We start from the raw sequence: 27,634 nt of genomic DNA, 5'->3' as shown, positions 1-27,634 counted from the left end.
GTAGCGAGGAAAGTGAGCTAGCCTTACTAGCATAAGGGAGGTTCCAGAGAGTTTTTTTTTTTTTTTTAAAGAGTGGGCAAATCATTGCTTTATAAAATTATCAGTAGAAATGCATTATTGCTAAAATGTAATGCCCATTCCAGTGGAAATGTGCTTTATGTGAATGAGAGTGCACCACAGCACCATCCTGTAGTAATATGTTTGCACACAATCCTTTAGTAATATATTTGCGACAGTGTTCCCCAAACTGCTTGACCACCAGTTACATCCCCTGTGACAAAGCACATACTCATTTCATAGAATGCTTTCTGCAGTTCTCTACAGCCTCCCACCGCTCTGGCTGCAACTGGGAAATCCGTGCCAGGTGTAGGTGGGCTTGTGGGATGTGGCCAATTATATGATACTGGTACTATCCCTGCATGCATTCAGACCATTCCCATAACACAGGGCCTCACCAAGTGCTTATGTTGAACATGCCTGGAAGTGGGAAGGCTGCTAAATCGATTTCTGCCTGGGTGTTCTGACATAAAACCCAATCGACGTCATAGGACACGCTCCTAACACTGCCCCGGCCCTTCCAGCTCCCCACTAGCAACATCCTATTGAAAATATAATTTCTCAAAAGCTTGGCCCATCTCTATTAGGAGGAGGGAATGTGCTCTTTGGCAGTGATGGTGAAATGTCAATCAAAGCCCAGACGTCCTCACTCACTTCCTATCGATGAGTCAACGCTACAGGGATAAGTGCTGAAGCGGGGTCACTACAACCCCCTGGAAATTGTTCTCAGAACTCCTTCCCTTCCTCTGTGTCTTTCCATCGCCACTTAAAGGGACTGCGAAGTGCCGACTAAAAGCAGCTGCTCACAAAAGATGACGGGGAAAGCTGAAGCAATAAAACTGACAATTATGAATCGAAACAGAGAACGAAACACTGCATTTTAGTAGCCTGGCAGTCAAACCAGAAGAAAGACCGAGAACAAGTCACTAATAAAAACAAAATAAAGAGGGAATATTTGAAACCCAGGACAAATCTGCGCGGACGAATGCAACGAGACATTTTACCAGAGGTGGCTAAGACATCCTGTGGGACTACGAAGAACAATCTCCATCTCGCTCATTTCAGGGGCACTGAGAGGATGAAGCCCCATCCTTCACAGCCTGTTGTAGTGTGAGGATAGTTCCTTTTAAAGAGGCCGGGAGTATAGTATGGACAGCCGCCTGTAACACATGGGCGCACTGTAATCCTCATTGAATATTCACAGAATTTTGGGCAAGATTCACTAGGTTAGGGCAGTGCTTAATTTGTAAAAGAATAAGTACCGGGGCTCTCATCAGTAGGCCAGAACAGCTTGCACCAGACATTGCCCCAGCCATTACCCAGCCTTGAGGTAAAAGAATTCCATAGCAAAAGGAAGCCCCACGTCACACCTATCCATCCTATCCTCCTAGGATAGTTTGTTCTGCCAATGACAGTACAAACACAACTACTAACCATCACACTCTAACAAGTGTGACGATTCCAACTATTCCTGGCCTTCAAAGCTGTAAGAATGGTTTGGGAAGCAGGTATTATTCACTGTAAATGTAAATTGAACTAATAAACAGCTGTCGCTGTGTTCAGAACGAAATTAGCCAGACATCGCCACCATGTGGCAGACTGTCTAAACCCCTGTGCTGGCACTTAAGTGCTGGTGCCGAGCACCAGAAACCACGGGCTCAAATTAAGCACTGTGAATGCCACATTAACACATCCTCTTTGTTTCTGACAAGGCCGAATGCACAGAAGAAAGTTGTGGAAGTCGGCATCGCTGAATTCAAACATGGCTGGTTCCAATAGCAGAGCGGCCTGCCTGTGTCTCCTGGGCCAGTCCAGATGCTGCTTCATTGCTGTTTATGTTATCAAAAAGCATAGAAGCAACGCCAGGATTGGCTGGAGCAGAGAAACGCAGCACTCCACAAGAGACCGAGGAGTTGGAGCAGCAACCCCTCCCCCCGCCTCACTAATGTTGCACAAAGGCAAAGCATTAAGTGCGCATGCCGGGTTGGATGCAGATAGGCACCCGGTCAACCCAAAATGTGCACTTAACTTTAAACCATGCCCGCTGTAAATTCCCAACGACCCCTGCCCGCCCTGCGCTCTCACTTATGCTTATTGGCACCAGGCCTGAAATGAAAGCATTGCCGGTGGCTGGGTGGGAAAAAAACGAAATCTTATATTTACATCTGGAGGAGACGAGGGAGCAAAAAATGCAGGGGGGGGCGATGCTCCAGCACCCTAATAGGGCAGCCACCCCTGCTTCACTGTGCACCAGTTGAGCATCTTGCCAGAGTGTGGCTCGCCATCCGAGGAAATATGTCAATTTGCTGGCACACACAACCCAAAGTATGGTCATTGAAGTGTCCATGGTCGTGCATAATTCTGTTTTTATGCAACGTGAAGAGAGCCTTTGCCGTACAACCGAAAATGCAATGGGATAAACCCCTGTCTTCTAGTATTTAAATATGATAGTGCCTTAAGTTAAAAAACAGAGGTGCTATAGATTGAGGTGAAAAACCTAGATAGTCATTATGTGGATCTAAGAGAGTTATGCCTTAATTGTGAGTGGCTACTTATCGCCAGTGGGGGCGGTTATTGCAGTTATCAGCCCCGTTGGAATTATAAGTTCTGTGGAACTGTTTAACTTTCCCCAGAGATTTCAAATAACTTGTCATTCATAAGAGTTATCTCATGGTCCAACTGGTTGTCCCCCAGTACCTCCACCCCAGATCACTGAGCCACTTGCGGAGAGGGTCATAGTATCCGTCGCTTTAATCTCAATGGCGAACTGGGAAGGATTGCAATGAAGTAGCATTGCATATACCATGGAGAGGTGAATGGAGGAAGCGATGTCCACTACATGCTGCAATGTTTATATATGTGAAGAAGGACTGCTGTAACATTATGGAACAAAACCGTGGAATAACAGTTGTTTTATGACCATTAATGAACTTTGTGCATCACTAATACAAACATTTGGCTCTTTTCAAATACATTTGTGGAAGAATTTTATGGGGAAACAGGAATCACTTTTTCATCTGCATTTTGTGTAAAAATGTTAAAGTGTGGGGCTCTACTTCACTCTTATAATTCGTGCCTCACAAACAGTATTGTAGAGTATCTAATAGTAGTGACTGAAATAACCAACAAGAAAAGAGACAGCTAGCATTAATGTCCTTAAAGCTAGCTTTAGTAGTGATATATGGCCTGATTCACAAAGATAAATATACACTTTCGTGTACGTTTACGATTGTTTGCTATTCACAAAGGGATTTACGAGTAGCATCTTTACGAGCACGGAGTCTCTACACATAAAAACACAGGTCTTCTTATGTGTGGAGACTCCACACTCATAAATATACTATTCGTAAATCCCTTTGTGAATAGCAAACAAAAGTAAATGTACACAAACGCGTATGCTTACCTCTTTGAATTGGGCCCATAGAGCCCTATTCACAAACTTCATTTTTTATTGTGGAAAGCAGTGCTGTAGTAGTACTAATCATACACTGCAATTCACTAAACTATGCGAAGAGACCTCAACCGCGCCACTCTTTTCTGGTCAGTGCAGAGATCTCTGCCTCATGTGCGGAGATTTCCCACCCAAAAGTTGTAGTAAAAGTAGGAAGGGCAGGTGGCGTGACTGTAGCAGGGAAAGTATTTACTCCTGAATGGTAGGGGTTCAGGGAGAGGTAAAGAAGTGTTCAGGGAGGGACATGCAAATAGAGACACCCAACCACAAAAGAGGAGAAAGCATTTTGCTGTTCACAAACTAAACTTCTAAAGTTACTACAGCCGAAAATAAACCAAAACAGCGCAGCTTTGAAGTAAGTCCAGCACAACGCAGAACCTCTCAGGGATACCGCAAAACATTCCCACAGAAAATAATGGAGACAGATGATTAAGTAACAAGATTAAATAAATAAAAATATTTCAGATTTAGGAAATTTTTATTTTGAAAAAACAGTTTAAAGTGCCATAATAGTTCGGTTTGATAACAAGATCTGTTTTTGTTTTGAAAAAACATAGAAATTCACTGAAAAAGACAAAGGTTAAAGTGGCATTATAGTTAGGAGACTATGTTAGTGACAACATTAACGTTTTGAACTAAAAACAATACAGAAATGTACCTGTTATAGATAGCACAGCTAACTATAACTTGCGCCCGCCATGCACTGCTTATAACCTTACATATTATATCACTCACTCATGACATGTTCTATGACATCATTTATGACATCACTGATGACATCTCAAATGACATCATTGGTGACATCCAGCTCCCCGCAGGCAACAACCAAGAGACAGCCAACCTCATGCTGTGCATGTCCTTTGCGCGTGCGTGGCAGGGGGTTAGCCGCAGAGCCTTTGTTCTAACCAGGCCCTGTTTCCAATTCCCCGCAGGCAGCCAACCGCACGCTTTTGCCCATATGTAGCAGAGGGTGAATCTCTGGGGTTGCCCTGTGGCCAAACCCCCAGCAGGCTGCTAACCCCACACTGCACTCTGCCTCTACTGTGCGCAGCTAAGGGTTGGCCTTATAGTCCTAAGGACCCCATCCCATGGGGCCAAAACATATATATTGAGGTGAGGGGGTGTGCATCCCCCTATTTTGAGCCTTAAAAGGGCAGAGAGCCACATCCCCTGGGACCAAATACAATAAAAAAAATGGGAGGGGGACGAACCATGCAGCCCCCTCTCAAGCCTACTTGGGCTCAGAGGCCACAATTTAAGGGGAAGGGAGGGAGACATTCAAACTCCCTCCGTGAGCCATCCCCCGGGGCCAAATATAATTAGAAAAAGTAAAGAGAAGCTATCTCCTGTCCCCTTATTACATAAATTGGGCCCTGGGGAATGGGGTCCCATGGACAGAGAGGGGCGACACAACCCTCCACTTAATTAAAGAATGTACCCACGGGCATTCATTTTGTTTGTTCCCGCTACAGAGATTTCTGGTTTTTTTTCAATTTTGGCCCCTTTGGAGGATTCCGCCCCCCCCCCCCCCCCCTCTACAGATCCTAGGGGGCATTGTATCCCTACCCTGCCCCCTTATATTATTTTTTTTATAATTTCAGGACAGGGGATTAAGTCCCTGCGTTCTGTAATGGCTACAAGCAACATTTATCTCATGTTGCTGGCAACCAATCAAAGCACTCGCTCCCGCAGGATCAAGGTGGCCTAAAGGAAAAAAGCTCCCTGGGCCAATCAGCCAATGATGGTATTTGTGATGGGAGTGATGATGACTAGTGCGGTGGTGGTGATTATTGTGATGTTGGTGGTGGAGATGATGCAATGATATAAGAATGATCTTTCTCAAGGTTCTAATACCTGACATCATTATGAGTGCTACCCTTTTACTCAACCTCAGGATGTAACACCAACCAACTGTAACACACAGACATTACGGCAATTCAAAACTGAAGTATTCACCAGAGACCTAAGAGTGATTCTGTAAATATCATAACCGTTCACGTGCTAATCATGCTGTGATAACATTGGTGAAATTATTAGAATTGCGCCAGGTTACCACAGTTACTTCTTTTCCGGAAAAGTTTATTTATGGGAATTAGGGCCCAGTCTCCATTTCTTCTCATCTGATGGTCGTTGTGTGGTCATTGTGCCACTCAAGGGAGTAGCCAGAAAATGAAAACACACCCACTTTACACCAAAGGTTTGATGGCACAAAGAAAGCAAAGCTAGTGAGCCTGAGCCTGAACCTCACTAGAAGAACCGCCCTAGAAGAGGTACATTGTCTCTTCCATCCAAGCATCTATCGATTTATCCTTTCACCCTTCAATTCACAGTCTGATATCAACCAGTTCACCTTTACATTTTGGCATCCATTCGTTCTTTCATCAATCATCCAATCTGCCACCATTTTAACCATCCATCCTTTAAGACATCCATCATCTATGTTTGCATTCATCCAGCCATCCAGCCATTTCCTTACACATCCATCATTTAAGCCTTTCATCCATCAATTCATCCTTTTGTCCTTCCATCCATCCTGTCAAAATCCTTTTACTATGCCATCGATCTTTCCTCTCAGAGTTCTATTTATCATGTCATCCTTTCCTCTACCCATCCATTCTGTCAGTTTTCCATTTACTCAGCTATCCTTTCACCCACCAATCCATACATTCATCCACTCAGATTACCATTTACTCTGCCATCCTTTCAGTCACCGATACATCTGTCCTCTTAGATTTTAATTTGCTTTGCTATCCTTTCATCCATCCATCCAATAATCTATCCATCCATCCATGTATCCTTCCATCCAGTCCTCCATTCATCTTCCCAGATTTTCATGTACTCTGCCATCTTTCATCCATCCATTTACCCAACCACTTATGCACCTAACCTTTCAGCCATCCAGCCTCTCATCCTTTCGCCTACTCCTCCTACACACATCCATCCTTATACTTACTCATCCTTTGACACCCATCCTTTCACCCACTAATCCATCATTTCACCCCATCCTTTCATCTACTCATCCTTTCTCCCATCTATCGATTCATCACCCAGCCATCCTTTCATCCACTCATTCATCCAGCCTTCCATCCACCGATCCCCCACATATCCTTTCAACCACTCATTCATCCATCCTTCCTCCCACTCATCCATCAACTCTTTCACCCACTTGTCCATCCATCCTTTTGCCCAATCATCATTTTACCCACTCATCCTCTCAACTCACCCACTCTTTCACCCACTTACCATTCATCCTTTCACCCCATCCGTTCACCCATTCATCCTTTCATCTACCCATTCTTTCATCCACCCATCCTTTCTGCCACTGTTCCAACCATCCTTTCACACCTAATCACCCATCTTTTCTCCCACTCATGCATCCACTTGTCCATGTTTCTTTCCTTTTTCTGTCATTTCATCCTTCTTTCTTGCTTTTATCTTTAATTATGAGCTTTTATCTGCCAAGTTGCAGATAAAGGATGTTCACAAAAAACACACCCCAATGTAGCTGCTAAAGGTGCCCCAGTTGCCATACAGTGGCTTCTGACTGGATTACTGTAATGGTACAAAAGGGGGTGGTGGGGGTTGGTGATGGACTGAGCATCTGAACCAATCAAACACTCACACCCAGTCAACAGATCTGGGTTTAATCCATCACTGTTCTTTAGCCCACTCTGCCACCCCAGTTCAGACATGGCCATATGCAAATCAGTCTGATCCTGTGCCTCATGGGAACAGTCCAGCCCAAACTGCCAAGCCATGCCTTCCCTGGACCAGAAACAAGCTTCCTAGGACCGGTTTCTGGCATTGCAGCCGTCTTCAGCCAGGCTTGCTTGAACCCAGTGGCAAACTGAGCAAGGGACTCATGTCTGAGCATACCCTGCAAACTTATGGCGAACAAAGAGGTTCAAAAGGGGTGGTGATGGACGGAGCATCTGAACCAATCAAACACTCACACCCAGTCAACAGATCAATGCCAGAAACTGGTCCTCAGAAGTTTGTTTCCGGTCCAGGGAAGGCATGACTTGGCAGTTCGGGCTGGACTGTTCCCATGAGGCACTGGGTCAGGCTGATTTGCATATGGCCATGTCTGAACTGGGGTGGCGGAGTGGGCTAAGGAACGATGATGGATTAAACCCAGATCTGTTGACTGGGTGTGAGTGTTTGATTGGTTCAGATGCTCCATCCATCACCACCGCCTTTTGTACTGGATTACTGTAATGGGCTTCATCCGGGCATTGAACTGTCGTTGATGAGCAGTCTCCAGCCTATTAAAGACCAAGATACACTCACTTGGTAACATCCAATCCCCTGATTTGCCTGACCATTGCAATATTGAAATTATTATACTGACTTCTTATTAAAGCTCATATCATTTAAAAGTACCCTGTCTTTTTTCATCATACCATTTATGGCTCAGGGCCTAAATGTGTTGCAAAATACTTAACTGGTATCACATGGATGATATTTAGGTGTTACCAGTGGTCGGAATTGCTACCCCTGGCTTTCCCTTTGTGACGTCTGGCACTGCCCCTGCGACCTCTGAGATACAGCGATTGCACTGCCTGTGACAAAAAACAAACAGGGCTAGTGGTGGCTGGTGAAGCTCGAAAATGGCGGGGCATAAAATGAAACCATAATTTTTCCATTGGTCAATGACATAAGTCTTTTCAATTGCTAAATAAAAGATGATTGGGCGTGTGTTGGACTTGGCCCGTCTGGCAGGTCCGCCCCTGAAGTTTTTATGGTATATGTAACCTGGGGATGGTGATTCCCCCTCTGAGTGCGTGGGAAGAGAGAGAGCGACCTACCCTTCCATAGGAATACATGGGGAATGGATGAGTCCTCGGTAGTTCCCGATGCGTAGGGTGTGCAGGGTCAAGTCTGGTATGTATGAACTCGTGAGATTGAATGCTGCGCAACGGTATATGTGGTATGAGTGTGTCTAGTGTAGAAGTCCCCCTTTTGGAAGTTGGCATATTTGTGAAATGTGTGCCTGGCGTATGATTGGACGAGGCTGGCTGGTGAGCCTGGCTCCCAGGATCTGGGAGGGTCTGCCCCGGTGGTGAATGGAGTGTTTAGCATGCTGATGTGAGGGGAGGAGTGAGCCTGGGTCTGCTTGTGGATTGACTGTCTGGTTTGAGTGTCATGAATGAGGCTGGGTTTTCCCCAGACAATGCTGGCTCCACCCCCTGGGGTGCGGCTGATGTTCCTAGCCTGGCCAGTGTAAAGAATCCCCCCATAACCAGTTCCAGCTGGTTCTCCCCCTGCCTGCCCCTTCAGACCAAGAATGTGTGTATAAAAAGGGTGCTGTGACACTCTGGACTTGTTCTTGTTCTCAACTTGAATCTACCAGGGGCTGCTGCTGCTTGGGCTCAGGGTTGGCTTGCCTCCCTGGGCCCTGCCCTACTCTTGGACTGCTGATGGCCTTTTCCCTGCCAGGAGCTGCTGTGCCCCCCCCTGAGTTCCTGGACTCTTTGCTGGACTTTGCTGTCTTCTCTGACCTATAGCGCTTGGGAGCGCTGTATTCCTGCTACCTGCGCTGGGAGCACTGGTCCTGACCTACTAGCGCTTGGGAGCGCGTCATCTTTGACCTAACGCTTGGGTAGCGCTTTATTTTTCCTTCCGTGATGGGCCAAGCCGCTGCTGGCTGATCGTACACCCTATGACAGGTGCCTACCCTGCATGGGGACACTTCGCTGTTCCCATCGAGTGCCCACCTCGATTTCTGTCCCTTCTACCCAAACCGGTGCCCACCCGGCATTGCCCTGAGATCGTCACCGCCGCTGCCGGAGTCCGCCTGTGAGGTGCGGCGCCCGCCTCCCTATCCAGGGCCGCACTGCCATTGGCGGCCCCGGAGAAAGCAGGCCGCATGCTCATTGGCCCCGGCTGCCGAGACTCCGGCGACGTCATTGCTAAGCCGCGTAGGGATTGGCCCGACCCTGAGGGCTTCCCCACGCGCACCCGGAAGTCCTGTGATTTCCCCGAGGAGGGAGCACCGCCACCGCCGCACCGAGGAACCCAGAAGAGAGGAGCTGAGGCCCCGTGAAGCCGCCGCCTCTAACAGCCGGTGAGTGCGGGCGGGCTACGGGTCGCTCCTCTGCCCTGGGGAGTGCTGTGGATCGGCGCGGCCCTCTCCCTTGGTTCTAGAGTCCGGGAAGGACTACAACGATGCTCCATCTTTGACTCTTTCGTTTCTTGAGCCCCTGAGAGGCTTCACCTCTGGTCCCTTCGTTCCTCGAGCCCGGCGAGGCTCCACCTCTGGCCCCTTCGTTCCTCGAGCCCGGCGAGGCTCCACCTCTGGCCCCTTCGTCCCTCGAGCCCGGCGAGGCTCCACCTCTGGCCCCCTTAATTTCCAGAACCCCGAGAGGCTCCACCACTGTCTCTTGCCCTTACGAGCCTGCGAGGCTCAGCCCCAGCACATCTGTCCCCGAGCCCGTGAGGCTCCCCCCTGCTGCCTAAATATTCCGAAGCCTGCGAGGCTCCAACGTGATGCCCCCATCATCTACAGCTGTCCAGCACTTCATTGGCAGCTGCCACGTTTAGGTTTATGGTAGGCTACCTGCAGCCTACCCTGACATTGAGACCTTGGGCGTCCTAGCCCCCGAAGGCCAGTGGCCTGTTGAGAGTACTAGCTAAATTTTAATTGTGCTCCTTGAGAGTTATTCTATGTGTCCTTCCTACAGGTACCTCTGTTGTGTTGTGTACCTTGTCCCTTCCCTCCTGAATACCCGATGTCCCCTGTATGTGATCCCTGATCAGAGTGAGTTCTACTGCTAGTTCTAGGAAGCTCCCAGTTGTAATATGTTCTAAATGTCGACTCCATCATGTGCACCTTCCTGGCAGTGGTCCCTTGGCCCTGCCCTGTACCTTTTCCCTTGTAACCCCTGCTGTGCCTTGAGCACATTGTAAAGTGTATGTTCCTATGTGTCCTTCTTAATACAAAGACTATTTTCATATATACTTGGTGTGGAGTTCCTTTTGTGGGAGGCCCGGGATGTTGTTGTTGGTGGGTGCGTTCGCAAATGCTTCACACATGTCCTCCGAGATAGGCCTGACTGCCCGCGCCGCGTTACCTAGAGGGCGAGCAGGGGTCGACTTTACATAGGAGTGGCGGTCTCTGACTGGCTGTGGCGCAAGCCCTGGCCGGCCGGGGGTCCCATTGCCTACAGCGTGCACCTATTGTCCTTGAGCCAACCACAAAGAGACAGCAGTCAAACGATGGATCGCATGCCGTTTTGGTGAGTCGGACAATGCGAATCTTTCACTTGAGGTCTGTGTTCAGATTCCACCCTGCATCCCTGGCTCTCCTAATGCACCTCCTCAGCTGGGTAATGGTGGCACTTTACTGGTGCAACTGTTTTTAATTTTGAAAAACATTTGTGACATTTTGTTCTATAAATAATAAAACAGACTGAATAGGCGAAGGAGACGTCGCGTTGCATGCACACCAGCAGCACAGGCTCGCCAAGGCCTCTACTGCCTAGGCATGGGCGGAAAATCCGTTCCGCTCGCGGATTTTGCGGATTTTCGGGAAATCCGCAATCCGCGAGATTTGCGAATTTCCTGAAAAATCCGCAAATCCGCGAGCAGCGGATTTTGCTCGCACTGCTCGCACTGTTCGCGTGAGTTCGCGCCCCGCGAATAAGTGCGAAATTGCAGAAATACGATTTTAGCAAAACTGAAAGTAACTACTTACCAGGTTCAAAAGTTCAGGCTCATCATTAGTAGCCATTTCCTGTAGTGCTTCCTGAGGGGCCCCTCCAGAGTTCAGTTGCCAGTTGCAACTATTATGTGACCCTGCTCTGAACCTCAGAATAGTTACACATATGCCACAAAGGTCCTGAATTACAGCTAAGGGAGACAAGCAGGAGCCAGGCTGGAAGTTAAAATCCATTAATCAGCCCCTAATTCATTATTGTCAGTTGGGGCAGGGCAGGTGTTGTAACTAATTTTGCAACAATGAAAGCACTTAGCAAGTGCAAAAGATCACTAATCAGGGCGCACTAAGGAAGCAGGTGCCAGCTAAAAAAATATTCTGTGACACATTAATCAGCCCCAAATTAATTCAGGTCACTTGAGGCAGGGAAGGTGTGCTTTGCTTTGCCAAAAATAATGTACACTGGACAACCAGAGGGTGTGGTGATGAAACAGAGGGTGGCATGGGTGGGCCAGAGGGTGGCATGAGTAGTCAGAGAGTGGCAGTGGTGACAGAGAGTGGCAGTGATGAAGAAGAGTGTCCCAAACAGGTTGGACACGTAGAAACAACAAGTTCGCAAAACTTGCGACCCGACAGGTAAGTTCGCAAATTGCGAAATTGTAAAAACCCTCGCGAACTGGCAGAAACACGGGCGAACACAAAAAAAAAAAAATCCGCAAATTCGCGGGAATTCGCGGATTTTGCGGATTGCGAGTTTGCAAATCCGCAAATTCGCGGATTGCCAATCCGCAAAATCCGCTCATGCTTACTACTGCCTCCAAGTAGGGATGAGTCGCTGCAGCTTAAATACGGAGGCTTTGTTTCTTTAGCTAAGTGGTGGCTGGCCCGGATTGGGGGTGGCAGGGCGGAGGGCAAGAGCTAGAGGGGGTAAAGAAAAAATAAATAAACGTACTTCCTTGCCGTGTCTCGCTGCGTCATGACTCGCCGCATCTCTCCACCGGTGTCTCTCCGTGTCTCTCCATTCACGGGAACAAGAATAGAGCACCCAGGAAGCACCCAGACTCCCCTAAGCTAAACATAATGCTGGAATGTAGCGTTGCCATTGGTCTGGGTGCCATGGTTCCGTGCTCATGCGGGGATTGGGAGCCTGGGTGGAGTACATGCAAAGTGCGCATGACTGTACCAATACGACATGCCAAACATTCATGCGTTCTTACATAGTGCCCCCCACTTCTCCCCCTGCTCTGAGAGCAGAGCTGCTCTGACCTGCCCCACAAAACTGCAGCAGCAGGAAAAAAAAATTATATTAACCAGTTATTATCATTTTATTTTTCCTTTATTCACACTGCTGAAAAACAGTGGGGCGACGCTCCTCTGCCTTAGAGAAGGAGCCGCCACTATTAGCTAATGGCTACTTGTCCTCCTGCCAAAGGCTCAGTCCTGGAGATAAACCTCTCACTAACTCGCTTTGTAATAATGCTTTATGTGTCATCCATATAGAACATGCCACATGCTTTCCATTCATAACTATCTATATATTTCCTTGTGTGTGGTGTGTTCTATGCTGTAAAGCCTTTTGGGACCCTGGTCTGCAGTGCATAGAACGGAAAGTATATTAAACTCTAAAAATAGACATAGTGCATACTGGATACTGGTATGGAGTCTTAAACTCATTTAGTATTTACAGAGACCAGTGAGATATATCTGTTGCGCTACCATCGGCTGCACAAGAGTGTGCGCAACCTGCAGGTAAGAGACAGGGGGCCTTATTTATGAAGGCCTTGCGCCACCGGTGCGTCACTTTTTCCCATTTTAAAAGTGACGCAAAAGTGGCGCAAGACCTTCATAAATAAGGCCCAGGATTTCTTTTGGGTGGGGCCTACCCAGACATTTATTCTTCCAGGCCTATAAAATGAATGGTGTAGGCTTGTGTAACAACAGCCTCACCCATTACATTCTGGGGCTCTTGGTTGCTGGCTCCACCTTCGGTAGAAGCGTTTGTTATGTACTGGTGGGAGTACAGCCCGCTCCTCGCCCAGTCCACAATGCCACTCGCCATTCTGCTGCTAAACTTTGTTACTTTTTGCGACTTCCTGCAGGCTGGGCTGCACCGATGCTGGTTGAAGGCTCCGATGAGTGGAATGGAAAAGGCATTCTTTTCATCTTCATTGCCACCGCTGCCTGTCCACCTTAATGCACTCCGTGGTCCAGCAGAGATGTTTAATAATGTCCCCCACCAACTAAATCAATCCTGATGCTGCTTTCATGTTGCTTGTATTAGTGAACAACATGACAACAGTAACCGGATTGGATGGGGCAGGCAGATACAGTGCTCGGGAATTAAACTTGGAGCTTTAGTGCAGGCTGTCCAGTACGAACATGTATTGTGCCAACCATGCCATCCTCTGCTTCGGGCATTGCATTATTCTTGTTTTACAATGGTAGGGTACTCAGGACTATCAAATATGTTTAAACTTTGCTAAAATAAGGGGAACCTCTACAAATGAGGGCCACTGGTGGCCTAACAAGGCAAGTACATGGTAATGTATTTTTGCAATTATAAATGTGCAGCATCGCCTGTGTGCATGGGCCTTTTAACTGTATGTGTCTTTCAAAAGGGTTTTAAAGCATAAGGCATTTGATGTCATAACTATAGAACAGTGTTTGTCAATCACCATCATGTTTAAATCCTTGCACCATTAATGCATTGTAATTATGCATTATGGTATGTTTAAGGTGCTCTATTATACCTGTTTTCACCTGGTGAAAATGTCATTTATTTGATCATTAAAGCGGTGAAGCTACTTAGTAGGCCCAATATAAGGCCTCAAACATTTTGCCTTAACATGAATCCTTGTACTGTGCAAGTTTTAAGACGGAGATACATAAATACACAGATGTCAAGTACTTGGTGTGTTGCAATGTGTAGCACTGTAACCGACTAGTGTGCATCACACTCTGTCAGTCAGCAGTATTGTGGGTCATTCTGATACTAAATGTGGGCAAAATGATGGCCATACCTTCCCTCTGCAAGGGACATTCTACAACCTTTACGTATGTATTTATATTTTTATTTATAGAGCGCAACATTCAACCCAGGGGATATCACGGCGCTAAGGATTGCGGTAATGAGTATAGTCAGCGAGGGTGATGGATCAGATACCAGTCTTTGGGGAAAAGATGTGTTTTAAGTTTTCTCCTGAAGACAGTGTAGTCTTTGGTCAGCCTGAGTACAATTGGAAGCTCATTCCAGTGCTGTGCTGCTAGGTGTGAGAAGGCATGGCCTCCCGTTCTAGATTTGTTTATATTTTTTGTTTCAGCCAGAGCGAGGTGTTGTGATCTTAGTAATCTGGTGGGAGTGTAAAAGCATATTTTGTTCTGGAGGATTATGGGGCCTGTGTCGTGGAGTGTCCTGTGGGCATGTCCAAGGAGCTTGAAGCAGGCTCTTTGACGCATGGGCAACCAGTGCAGTTGCTTTAAGGAGTCTTTTGCTGAGCTATATTTGTCCTTATTGCACACTAGTTTTGCGGCGGCATTCTGCACCACCTGCAGTCGTTTGAATAGATAATTTGGCATGCCCACAAAGAGGGCATTGCCATAGTCCAACCTGCTGACTAGCAGGGATTGTGTGACTGTTTTCCTGCTTTCCAGCGGGATCCATGAGAACAGCCTTTTTAGGAGCTTCAAGGTAGCGAAACTTTTCCCACATAGAGTTTGTATGTGTGCCTGCATAGATAGTTTGTCATCAATGGTTACGCCCAGATTTTTGCCACAGTGTTTGGGTGCAGGGGCGTCTCCTAAGGAGGAGGGCCACCAGGAAATGTCCCAGATATGTTCGGCTCCCCGGAGGAGCAGGATCTCAGTTTTCTCTGCGTTTAGCTTTAGGCAGTGGTCTGCCATCCAGTTAGCCATTTCAGTAAGACAGTTGATAAGTTTCATTTTGATGTCTTCATGCTCCTTCCTGATGGTGATTGTTAGTTGTGTGTCATCCGCATAGGAGCATACAGCGAAGCCCCATTTTTTCCTGATTTGTGCCAAAGGTGAGACGTAGGCATTAAACAGTGTGGGGCTGAGGGATACTCCCTGCGGGACACCGCATTTCAGATGTTTGGGTTTAGATGAGAAGGCTCCTAGCTGTACAGTTTGGGTTCTATTGCACAGGAAGGAACTAGGCCATTCTAGGGCTTTTCCGTTTATTCCTTTCTTCCGTACGTTTTCTAGTAGGAGGTGGTGGAAGACCGTGTCAAACGCCGCCAACAGGTCCAACAGGATCAGGGCCACCGCTTTGCCTTGGGCCAGGAGGTTTCTGATATTGTCTGTGACGGCCAGCAATGTAGCCTCTGTGCTATTGGTGGCCCTGATCCCGTTTGGGAGGAGTCTACTAGATTTATATCCTCTAGATATTTGGACAGCTGTCTGTTGATCAACTTCTCCAATACTTTGGAGAGATAAGGTAGTTGAGAGAAAGGTCTATAGTTGACCGGGTTTGTCACATCTGTTCCTTGTTTTTTTACGGTCGAGCCTATCCCATTCCGCAGGAATGGATAGGGGAGAATTGTAGTGTGCAAAATAGGTTCACAAACCATTCGGTGGATTTAAGACAGTTCACGTGAAATCACATGAACACAAGCACGCGCATTTCCCCACATCAAAGCCATCAGCCTCCCTCCCACAGGCTTCCCCAGCATGCGCAGTGCGCACTGGCCTCTCCTCTCCTCCCCCCTAATTGCATTCACTTTCACGGCCGCCAGGCCGTGAGCTACTTCAAAGGATTCCGCTGTCCCGCCCCCTGCTTCACGGACGCTTCTCAGGCCACCAGCCTGCCCAATACTTGGGTTTCATGGGCCGCTTTGGCGTTCTAAAAAAAATGTGCTAATTCACCGCCTGTTACAGCTCTACTTATATTATAGGAGTGTTTCCTTTTAATAGTATATTCTCCTCTTTCCGTGGGACATCAAAGCGGAAGCTGCGTGGTTTCATGGCCCGCTTTGGCTTTCTAAAAAACGCGCTGATTCACCGCCTGTTACAGCTCTTCCAGCCTGCCCAATACTTGTTTTTTTGCAGTTTGTTTTGTGTTTTAGCAGTTTTGATATAGAGCAAATTGAACTCGAAGCTATTGGAATGCTTAACATGGCACCAGTTACATTACACAAGGACACATTCGCTTTTTTGTACGCACTGGAAGATAACGGGATTTGCCCAGAATCACAGGTCGTCAAGGCAAGCCGACGCCGAGATTAGAACCTGGATTCCCACACTCAGAAGTCCCAGCACAGGCCGTGATGTCACATTCTCTACCTGTGGCCAAAACTTCACAAGCCCGTGTGACATCAAAGAGGAAGCTGCGAGGTTTCATGGCCCGCTTCGCCTGTTACAGCTCTACTTATATTATAGGAGTGTTTCCTTTTAATAGTATATTCTCCTCTTTGGGCTTGTTTCACTCTTGATCTAATGCCCTAAATTGCTGCCGCAGCTTTTTCCCTGTCAGTTCCTTTCTTCCCCATTTGTTTCTGGCAGGTTGCTCATCTTACTTCAACCCTCTGAAACACTTGTCTAAATGTGAACATGATGTGACTACCACAGCATAACTCAGCACCACCACAGCAGCACCACAGCATCATTCAGCGCCACCCCAGCACCACTCAGCGCCACCACAGCATCCCTCAGCACCACCACAGCACCACTCAGCACCACCACAGCATCACTCAGCGCCACCCCAGCATCACTCAGCACCACCACAGCACCCCTCAGCACCACCACATCATCACTCAGCCCACCACAGCATCACTCAGCGCCACCCCAGCATCACTCAGCACCACCACAGCACCACTCAGCGCCACCACATCATCACTCAGCACCACCAAAGCATCACTCAGCACCACCACAGCATCACTCAGCCCCACCCCAGCATCATTCAGCACCACCACAGCACCACTCAGCACCACCACAGTATCACTCAGCACCACCACAGCATCACTCAGCACCACCACAGCACCACTCAGCACCACCACAGCATCACTCAGCACCACTACAGCGCCACTCAGCACCACCACAGCATCACTCAGCACCACCATAGCACCACTCAGCACCACCACAGCATCACTCAGCACCACAACAGCATCACTCAGCACCACCACAGCATCACTCAGCGCCACCACAACATCACTCCGCGCCATCACAGCATCAATCTGTGCAACCATTCAACAACTGGTTCAAATATGTTCTCTCAATGTTTCAAGCTTTATTACAAATGTCACAAAAAGATGTTATTATTTCACTTCTGTTCTTGGATTTTCATCACAATAAAATACACTGAACATAATCTTCACAAAAGTTATTTAAAAAAGTTTAAGCTATTGCCATAATAAATTACTATCACTTTTATTTAAGTATAAATTATTTAAAAAAATTAAAAGCCATTGTTATTTGTAATATCAATACATCTAAGTCACGTAATTACAAAACATGTTGCATTACAAATGCTATAGGTGTCACATTTGCAAAAGTTATAACTATTGGCATTGTAAATTACAAAGCTATTAATTTAGCTATTTTCAAAACCAACACATAAATAAAAAAATTGTCATTTACAAGACCAATAGCTCAAACTTTCATAATGCGAGACCTATTGCATTGTAAATGCTTGTTTAATAGTGGGGTTACTATTGCTTGCTTCCATGTCTGAGGGAAGATTGCTGCTTCTAAGGAGTTGTTAAAAAGCTGCGTAATGGCTGAGGTGAGGGTGGGTATGATCTGTCTGAAGATAACATGTGGGCAGGGGTCAAGGGGGGATCCAGACTTGACTTCATTCATGGCTCTGGCAACTTCTGCTTCTGAAATTGGGGGGAAACTATTGAGTTTGGCGTGATTGCTAGGGGAAGTATCTGAATCTCCCATGCTAGTGGGAGCCACTGGGATGTTTTGGTTGAATGTTAAGTAGATTTTCTCTACTTTGTCTGTGAAGAAGTTGCTAATCATTTCACCGTTTTCTGTTGAAGGGTGCAACGTTTGAGATATGCAGGTAGGTTTGCATAGTTCTTTTATGATTTTGTATAGCTCTTTAGTTGAATTGCCCTTTTAATTTATTCTTTGTGCAAAGTATGTCTTTTTTGCATTTTTTATGGCGTGGTTGTAGGTTTTGAGGGCGGTTTTGTAGACTAGCTTGTCGCCAACCAGATGAGACATTCTCCAGGTATGTTCCCTAGTTTTACATTTCTTTTTTAATGTTTTGATTTCTGCGGTGCACCATTTTTCAGAGGTAGTTCGTTTTGTAGTTTTGGATTTGATTTTGGGGGCACATAGATTTATGGTGTGGGCGATCTCTGTTTCGAGATTTAGAGCACCACTGTTGGTATGGAGAGTGCTTAGATGTTCCAGGTTGCTATTTGTTGGCCAGTGTAGTTGGAACGTTTCTGGGGTGACAAGCTTCCAGGGTCTGTAAAATTCGGGTGTGGGTAGGGAGGGTCTAGTGGGTAGTGCGAGCTGGGCAAAGGAAAAAAAGACCAGGAAGTGGTCCGTCCATGTCACCGGTTGAATCTTCTCATTCAAAATAGTTTCAATGTTGGAGAACAGAAGATCCAATGTGTGGCCTGCGTTGTGTGTGGGGCCTTGGATCCACTGTTTAGTTGAAGAATTTGCATGTCATTATTTAGGTGTGCAGCCGCCGAGTTATCTGGTTTATCGAAGTGGATATTAAAATCACCAATCACCAGGAAGTTTTTATATTTGAGGGAGGCGGGGAATAGTTGTGTGAGCAGTTTCACACTAAAATCGGCATGGTAGCCAGGGGGGTTGTAGATCACTGCTCCCCCTAGTAGGATGTGATTGCCTTTCGATACTTGGAATGCTAGTAGTTCTTGCTCACCCAGCTGGGCTGTTGTACTGAGGAGGCAATTGAAGTTTTCCTTAAATATTATGGCTAGTCCCCCTGCTCTTTTTCCTTGCCTACCTTGTCAAACTATTTTATAATTTGGGGGAGGGCAATGGCTATGTCAGGACTGTTGTTCTCGTCTAGCCAAGTTTCAATTATATAAACTACGTCTGGGTTCATTTCGTTAATAATGTCCCAGATCTCAACGGAGTGTTTAGGTAAGGATCTGGAGTTAAAGGATAAGCATTTGGTTCAAGGATCATTTTCCCTTGTTTTGGACGTAAGTCTGATGTGTGCTAAGCCACACCATTTACACTTTAAGCAGATGAATGGTCCTTTGATGTATCCAGGTGGGGCTTTAATACATTTTGCCTGGTTGTTTAGGGTGTGTTTGTTGTGCTCAATAAGTGCGTTTCTGGGGTAGGTTGGTGGGTTTCTGAGGTCCGCGCTGTGGGAGGCACGGGTCCTGGCCCCTGGTCCCGGCCGGGCGCAGACGGGTGCACACGGGCTTGCCTTAGGTGCCCCAGCGGGTGGCCCTCTGCGCACGTCCGCTCCGCGCACGCTGGCACATTGGTTTAAATAATGTGTGAAGTGGAGGGACAGCTCCGCCCCTTCTGTAGCCGGAAATGCCCTGCGCGTGCTATTCTTTGGTTTACACGCCCTCCTCTCAAACAGCAATCAGCTGCGGGGACCGAGGCGGGAGCCAAGAAGAGCAGTTTGCAAAGTATGCAATTGTAAACAGTAAGGATGGTTTTAAAAAAATTGCTGCGTAGCTTGTCTAAGAGCTCTGCCACAGTTTTATAAAAACACTTTATCACAGTTTAAAACACTTAAGTCGTATTTCAAAAATGTACCCAAAGAATTATCTGGTGAGGTCAGGCAGCCGCCTACTCACGGCGCTCCCTTTACAGTTAGCCAGAAGGGGCTACATGTAAGAATCTAATTGACAAAATATAACCTGTCTGAAATATTGTGTCCTGAATATTGTTTACTGAAATAACATCCAATTAGGTGTAGATTGTATTTATTTCACCTCATAGAGTGGTATTGTTGTAAATGGAGATATTTAGAACACAATATTTTTGTCAGACTACATTTAGTATATGATATTCTGCTACTATACAGCTGACTGCATTAAAATGCACTGGTCCGGGACACACTGTCCACATGTCAAAGGTTACCTGATATCACTTCCTGTGATGACTTTGGGTCACAGATTGTGTGATGTCGCTTCCTGTGACGCCATTCATGGGTGAAAGGGCATGTGATGTCACTTCCGCTACCCCTGGTATATTGGTGAATCAACGTCCATGTGCTATCATGCGACTAGACCTTGGATACACAATCTTAATTTAATGGATCTTTAGTTTCCATGCAATCCACATGTCGGTATTTAACCATAGATCATGTGGGTGTAGCTGGCTTTCCGTGTTTAGGGTTCACCTTGCCCCCACCGGATGATACACCTGTGTATTCTCCATGTATGCCCTTCTGTTAAATTGCTCACACACCCCCCTCATGTAACATAAACCAGCCAACATACTCCTTGTTGGAAGTAATAGCAGTTACATTTACAATTCCCTGACGGAATAAAATGGTTAATTAGAGAGGGAAGTATTTCATTTGCAATAAAGTTCCTTTCTTTATTATAAACATTTTTTAAATGTGAATTGTTTGATAGTAATACCATAATTCTCCAGCAAGCTAATTCATTCTGTCTAGCATACAGTCAGGAGTGAAATAACAATGGTAGCAATGTATCCGCAGATCTCAAGAAAACCGGGACAGTAAAAAGAGACAAACTGACTTTAACTCCTCTCACTACATCAATATAGGGGCCTGGTCGTCAATCAATCGGTAAATGGGACTGACCTACGCCAATGTAGCCAGCAACTTAACTGTTTTGCCATCCACTTTGCACGAAAGATGCTTTGTTCCATTTCAATAGATGGCGCTGTTGGACTGTCATTTAGAATCGCTTTCTCTCTTTCTCAATGTACTTTAGTATGGTACACTGTGATCTGACACGGCAAGTTACATTCTTTACCTCTTATAAGAAATGCCTTTGTAGCTCAGGTTTTAACGTACTTAGAGAAAACACACACCGTTACTTATACGGAATCATAAATTACAGGCTTTAAGCTGTGTTTGACATTGATGCACATTGTAATTAAAGGTTTTTAATGTAAATGTTTAAACATATATTTTCTTTACATTTGCTGCATACGTTTTCTTTGCAGTGGACAATAAGCTTCTTTTCCCAGTTAACATAGGGTCAGTTTCTTAGATGTTTATTGTGCTGGAGACAACTCCCACATCGCGTTCTTTGAGTATGAGGACACTGGCTCATAGTTACACTTTCTAAAGTGCATCAGTACACAGTACATAGCCTTCACGCTTACATTTTACAGCATTACGTCTATTACAAACACACTGGGGCAGATCTACGAGGAAATGCCGCAGCGTGGCACCGCAAGCCCTTTGGCTGCGCCACGCTGCGGCACTTCCAAAGCACAGGGATGCAACATATTTACAAGAATATGTCGCATCTCTGTGCTTCCCCCTGCACTGGTGCGCAAACTGCAGCCATGCGCAGGCACCCTTGCACCATGGTGCAAAGATGCCTGCATCGTGGGAAGATTGCTTTTGTGCAGGAAGGGGTGATGGAGCGGTAATTTCTTCTGGTAGTTTCTCAATGCAAAACCCTCATGCTACCTCTAATTTACCACTCAAAAGGTGTTGAGCCCTTCACACCATGTATTACCTTCAGGAGACTTTAAATAAAGATGAACAGTCAAAAATGAAATTAATATTTGAAGCCAATAAAGAGAGTTGTTGAGTATTTAAAGGGTTTTATTTTCTAGTCAAAAGTTAAGTTTTCTCTGACAGTTTATTCATTAGTAAAATATCAATCAGGTTACAGAATTTGGAAAACAGGAAAAATAGCATTAATACAGAACATATTACTGTCTGAATATAAGCATTAAATATAGAAATGTGGCGCAAAATGTCATTCAAAACTCTTAAAGAGTTTCTAAGAAAAATAGTCTTGCAAGGCTAATCAAAAATCAAATAGTTTGTAAAAATCTCCCATTAAGAGAAATAAATGCATAAGTCAAATACATCTTTTCAGACCTAATTAATTAGTCAAAGCATAACTGAAAGTTTAGCATCTAAATCTAAAAAAAACTTTCTATCTGTTTGGTGCCCTGTGCATCTCTGTGTCTAAAAAGCAAAAAGGAGCGAGACAGCCCGCCCTTCACTAGACCTCAAAGGAATGTGGCCTGACAGTGCCAAGATATGACGTGGAAGCAAGAAACCTCCCCCTGACACTCCTCGGACGCCACTCCTCCCTTCAGCAATCTCCCGGGACGTTTCTCGTACCTAACCCATAGAATGAAGCAAAGCCTAAGCCAAAATGAGCAAGAAGCCAGCTGAGCTAAGAAAGCCAGCCCCTCCTCCGGAGAGTCAGAATTTATACACAAAATTTTGGCAGACTAGACAAAATGTTTCAATTTCAGGAAAACCTGTACGTGATTGGTCAGTCATGATGGCATGAGTTCGCACAACCCTGACTCATTCTAAAAAACCTGACTTTATCAGTTTTAACAAAAGAAGCATACATGAATAACTACATTTTATAAGTTTGCAACAATTGCTAGGGAAAATGTTTCTATAGTTCCTTCCTTCCTGTCACAGTGCAGCAGGACGGATACTTTAGTTAGCTGGTACATTGGCACAATCACAAGAATGTACAGTTCAAGCTGTCCTTGACTCCTTCCGCAGTTTGAGTCAAGCTGCCACAGTCTGCGCATGCTCTCTTCTCTTCTCTTTCAAAGCAAGCCATAGCCTTGCTGGTTTCACAGGCAGCCATTTAATGGTAGGCCCCAAAATAAAACAAACACAAAGATAATATGAATTTCATGTAAATCAGTCCATTATGTTTCCCAACTCCATACTAATACTCCTTATAAATGTTTACCTAGCCAAGCTACTAGTGTAAAGCAGCTTTTCTATTATTTATGACAACATGGCAATGTGCAACAAAGAAAAAGAGATGTTATTAACTGAAAATATTTATCAAAATATGCAACAAGTCAAAGTCTCTTAAGACAGAAATAGTGGATTTAGGGATGAGCTGGGAAGAGAGAAACATATTCTATTAATCTTCAAAGCTAAAAAGGCCACTTTTCTCTACACTGCAAAAACACATGTTAATTCTGCAACGTAAAGTGCTGCGTGTGAAGGGGCCGTATTTGCATAGATAGGAAAAGCCATGCAGGGTGGCTTTTACTCTCCTTGTAATTATGGAGAAGCCCCCTGCGTACCAGTACGTCACAAAAAGTGATGTACTGGTGGCGCATGGGGTCTTATAAATCTGCCCCACAGAGTTTGCATTGTAATATTCTTTCCTTTTTAAACCTTTTTGTGTGTTACAATGAAATAATTCTAGCACTGCCTACCACAATTCACAATCATTTTTGGTGTGCTAAGTTTCAATGTGGAAATGTGCTGCTAACAATTCTGTGTCCTGCCTTTTTTTTTTAGAAGTCTCTGTCCTTGGATAAAAAATAAATCAGGTTGTCTAAATATATTTCTTCTCTCTTTTCACATTTAGTTTTAAAAACACAGCACAAGGTATATTGATGCAACTTCAATTATAGGTCAATGTGCATTTCTGCATTGATTTGGATAACACATAGGGGGATATTTACAACAGAAGTGGTGCAGCATGTCGTTAGCCTCCTTGGCTTAACGACACCCTCCGCCACTTCAGAAACACAAGGCTGCACCATATTTACAAGAATATGGTGCAGCCCTGCCTTTCCCCCTGCACTGGTGTTACACTTAGCAGTGTAGCTCCAACGCAGGCACCCTTGCACCATAGTGCAACAGTGTCTGTGTGCGGGGGAAGATTGTTTATGTACAGGAAGGTCCCCCTTCCTGTACATAAACAATCTTGAAATGCCGTTTTGTCACTTCTATGGGTTCTGCTTAATGCAGCACACATGTAAGTTACAAAATTTCTTTTTTTCTTAAAGATTTTTATTGTGCAGGAAGGTTCACCTTCCTGTAGATAAACAACCCAAGCCCTCTTGCTTTTTCCATGTGTGCTGCACAAGGCAGCACACATGGAAAAAGCAAAACCGAGGAGAAATAAAGTATTTCTCCGTGTTTCGCCAAGTTAAGACCAGGTTTTCCCTGATCGAAATTTTTGAGCAGCCTCACCCCACGTGAAAGGAGGCCTTATTTACAAGGCAGCGTTAAGCCACGTTAAGTGGCTTAAACCTTGTAAATAAGGTGAAGCCCCTACCGCCACGGGAACGTTGCAAAAAGTGACATTCCCATGGCGATAGGGCCTTGTAAATATGCCCCGTAGTTAGTGTATTAGTTAGCTCATATATTCTGATCGTGTTCATCGTACTTATGTTTTTGTAACATCAAATGTCACCTTCTAAACCACAGTTCTGACCACTAGAAACTTCTAATGACATCATTGGACTACAATTCATCGTTACTGGTTATGTTTCCTATGTACAGTTTACTAGAAAAGATGCTTGGGCCATGAAATTGAGAACATGAGATACTTTTCATTTATATGTTGAGATTCTCATGTATGCAGAAAACTGGGCCAGATACACTAAACAGCTTAACTGTCGAGAACAGTCTGATTTGGAGCTTGTGACCGTTAAAATGTCTTTCCTTTGTGCTACTCCCATTTTAGGAGTCCTGCATAGTTTTCAAACTGCTAAAATGAGATTCTGAATCAATACCGATTCGGTGTATTAAAAGAAATGTGTATAGACACCCTTCCAAATATTGAATCAATGTCTTATACATTAATGATTTGCAAGCAAAATCTGGTCACAAAACATTGAAAATGTACTGACACCCATTTGCAAAAAGGGATCCCTTCCCCTTTGTGAATGTATAAAAAAAGATTAAGGAAGAATAGTTAGTGGTTCAGGGTACCACGGCCGAGTATTCAGTAAACTTTAAAATAAAAAGCTTTTTCTTTAAAAATGTAGCCCCATTCTTTTTAAGGAAAACAAGCTGAATTTTTTAAAGATAAAATGTACTTTATTGTAAATCAATGACAGACATGGTGTTATGCTGACCCTTGCAGGCCACCATCCCTGTGATTGAGGCTAAACGGATTGAGACATAATTTGTAACCTTCCTAATGAATATTTAATAGATTTGTCGGATGGCGGCTCAATCCAATTTTGTTTTCTACAAACTGACCTAATGGTACATTCTCAACTAGCTGAAAACCTTTCAATGTAAATTTACCAAATATTTTATAGGTGGTTATCCTGAAAGTAGGACTGAATGTACACTATTCACTGGGTTGACCAACTCAATCTCTGAACAAACTCTGTATTAGATGACCCCAACTACTCAATAAAGACTCACTGTTATTTTCTTTTACAGGTGGCGCTCTGCAGGTTTCGCACGCACCAGTGGTGTTTTATTATCTTTAATATCGTCTTGTTCCATGCTTTACTTTTTGGTGCGGACTTCATAGAAGAATACTTCATGCAATCTCTGCCGGTTACTTATACCGATGCCAGTGTTCTAGAACTGCGAGAGAAAGCCCGAAAATTAGACTTGGTGCCCATGAAAGACAACATCTCCAGGTCCTATGTGATCAGTGACTCAGAAGCGTGTTCACACAAAGACATTCTACTGCTGACAATCATCTCCAGTAGCCCAGAGAACCAGACCAAGCGGGATCTTATCAGACAGACATGGGCTAATGTCACCCAAGTTAAGGGTTATACAGTCATAACTCGGTTTGCTTTAGGAAAACCCAAATCAGAAACAGTCCAATTAGAAATCATTAAGGAATCAGAAGAGTACAGAGATATCATTGAAGGAAGTTTTGAGGACTCGAATCAGAATCAGACCCACAAGGTTATCATGTCGATGCAGTGGACGGTCACCTTCTGCCCCAACGCACGGTTTCTTCTGAAAGTAGAAGAAGACATTTTTGTCAACCTGATGAGCCTTGTGGACTACCTAATGCACCTGAGGACACACCCTGAAGACATCTACATCGGAAGAGTCGTTCATCAAGAGGTGCCTATCCGAAACCCTGGGAGACCAGACTTTGTCTCCTTCAGCTTCTTCCCAGAGAAGTACTATCCCGACTACTGCAGCGGGGCTGCCTTCATCATCTCTCAGGATGTGGCTCGAAAGGTCTACGTTGCATCAGGGGATATTCCCACCCAGGTGCCCCCGGATGTGTTTGTAGGCATGTGTGCTAAAAGTGCAGGCATTGTGCCCATCCACAGCTCCAGATTCTCAGGACGGAAGCACATCCAATATAACCGCTGCTGCTACAAGTTCATCTTCACGTCGGCCATTATGGAAGAGGAGAGAACAACCGCAGGGTGGCGTGATATGAACAAAGGCAGCGACTGCTCGTTGCTGGAGACCTACTATGGGCTGGTGTCTTGCAAAGTCTGGACCTACCTGGACAAGTTCAAACATCTGAACCTAGACACCATCAGGAAGGAGCTCTCTTCTTTCTCCAAATAAGGCTTCACTTCTCAAATTCCTAGCACTGAGAAGTCTTTATGCCCTCTCCCTGCATTATGACAGTTCTCCTTGCAGAAGGCTGTTCTTTCAGTGAAGAGAGGGAGGTGGGTTTGTGCAGGATGAAAAAGCCCCCAAGAATGATTAAAATCCAAGCTTCAGAAAAAGAATTGACCATATGACTTGAAAGTATTGCTAACATGTGGTAATGCTCTCAACGAGGCCCTGATTCACTGGCACTTCTTCCTAATTTGCATGAGTCTGCACTCTTTGTCTGTACAAAAAAGAGTAGGTCCTTGAGATAATGCACATGCAGCGGAAGAGTTCTTTGAATAATAACAATGGAATCTTGTAGGGTGCTTTTACCCAAAGGTGATGAGTTGGCATTATGGTGGATTAACTCAGCCTTCCACACTTCCCAGATTTTTAAGGTGAATGCCATTAAGACTGGTAATAGTGATGGAGCAAGGACTCGTAGAAAAGAGACTCCTCTTTGATGGTATTTTAAAGCCACCAATAGCATCGGTTATTGGTGCTGAGAGACCCTTTCACTCCTAGTGTGTACTACAGAAATTGTCACAATTGACAGTATTAACATTAATCCTCTGTTGTTGCCATTTCGTTTATTATATACTTTAGCAAGAAGTGAGGTAAGAGCAGGGAACCTGGATTGTTGAGGCTCTTGGGTGATCAGTGTGACTTGGGGTGTCTGCAGTGGCCCTGGGAGAAGTGGACCAGGTCGTTTTTGAGGTGAAGAGCGTGGGAGTCCGAGGTCAGCAGCCCCCACGAACGAGAAGGCAGAGGGATAACAGAAAGGAGATGTTAAGCAGGGGTTTGCTTCAAGGCACGGATCGCCTTAATAAAAGTGTTATTTTTTCCCCTCACTTGTGTTGAACTGAAAATAAAACAACTATCCTCATGTGAAGTCCTTTTTTTAAGGATCTTTAATTCAAGAGTGAAGCATGTGTCTGTCCGTTCTTTATACTGTTTCAAAACATCTTTACTACTCACCATTACTCTGTCTAGTACTCTGTCAGGTACCTGCGTGGTGCGCCGC

The 27,634-nt window shown here is 45.3% G+C and overlaps 1 protein-coding gene across 1 annotated transcript in view; it reads left to right on the top strand.

Annotated features, from left to right (window-relative positions):
* Window positions 1–27,139, top strand: part of B3GALT9 (beta-1,3-galactosyltransferase 9) — a 30,600-nt gene extending 3,461 nt beyond the window's left edge. Inside the window, exon 2 of the mRNA XM_086919344.1 lies at window positions 25,471–27,139. Within this exon, the coding sequence (XP_086775470.1) occupies window positions 25,471–26,580 (1,110 nt within the window). The 3' untranslated portion in view covers window positions 26,581–27,139. The remainder of the gene's footprint in view (window positions 1–25,470) is intronic.
* The last annotated feature ends 495 nt before the right edge of the window (window positions 27,140–27,634 follow it).

The sequence above is a fragment of the Lissotriton vulgaris genome, chromosome 5 (assembly GCF_964263255.1).
Source record: "Lissotriton vulgaris chromosome 5, aLisVul1.2, whole genome shotgun sequence".
Taxonomy (NCBI): domain Eukaryota; kingdom Metazoa; phylum Chordata; class Amphibia; order Caudata; family Salamandridae; genus Lissotriton; species Lissotriton vulgaris.
The sequence above is the reverse complement of the archived record's forward strand: the minus strand, read 5'-3'. Positions and strand labels throughout refer to the sequence as shown.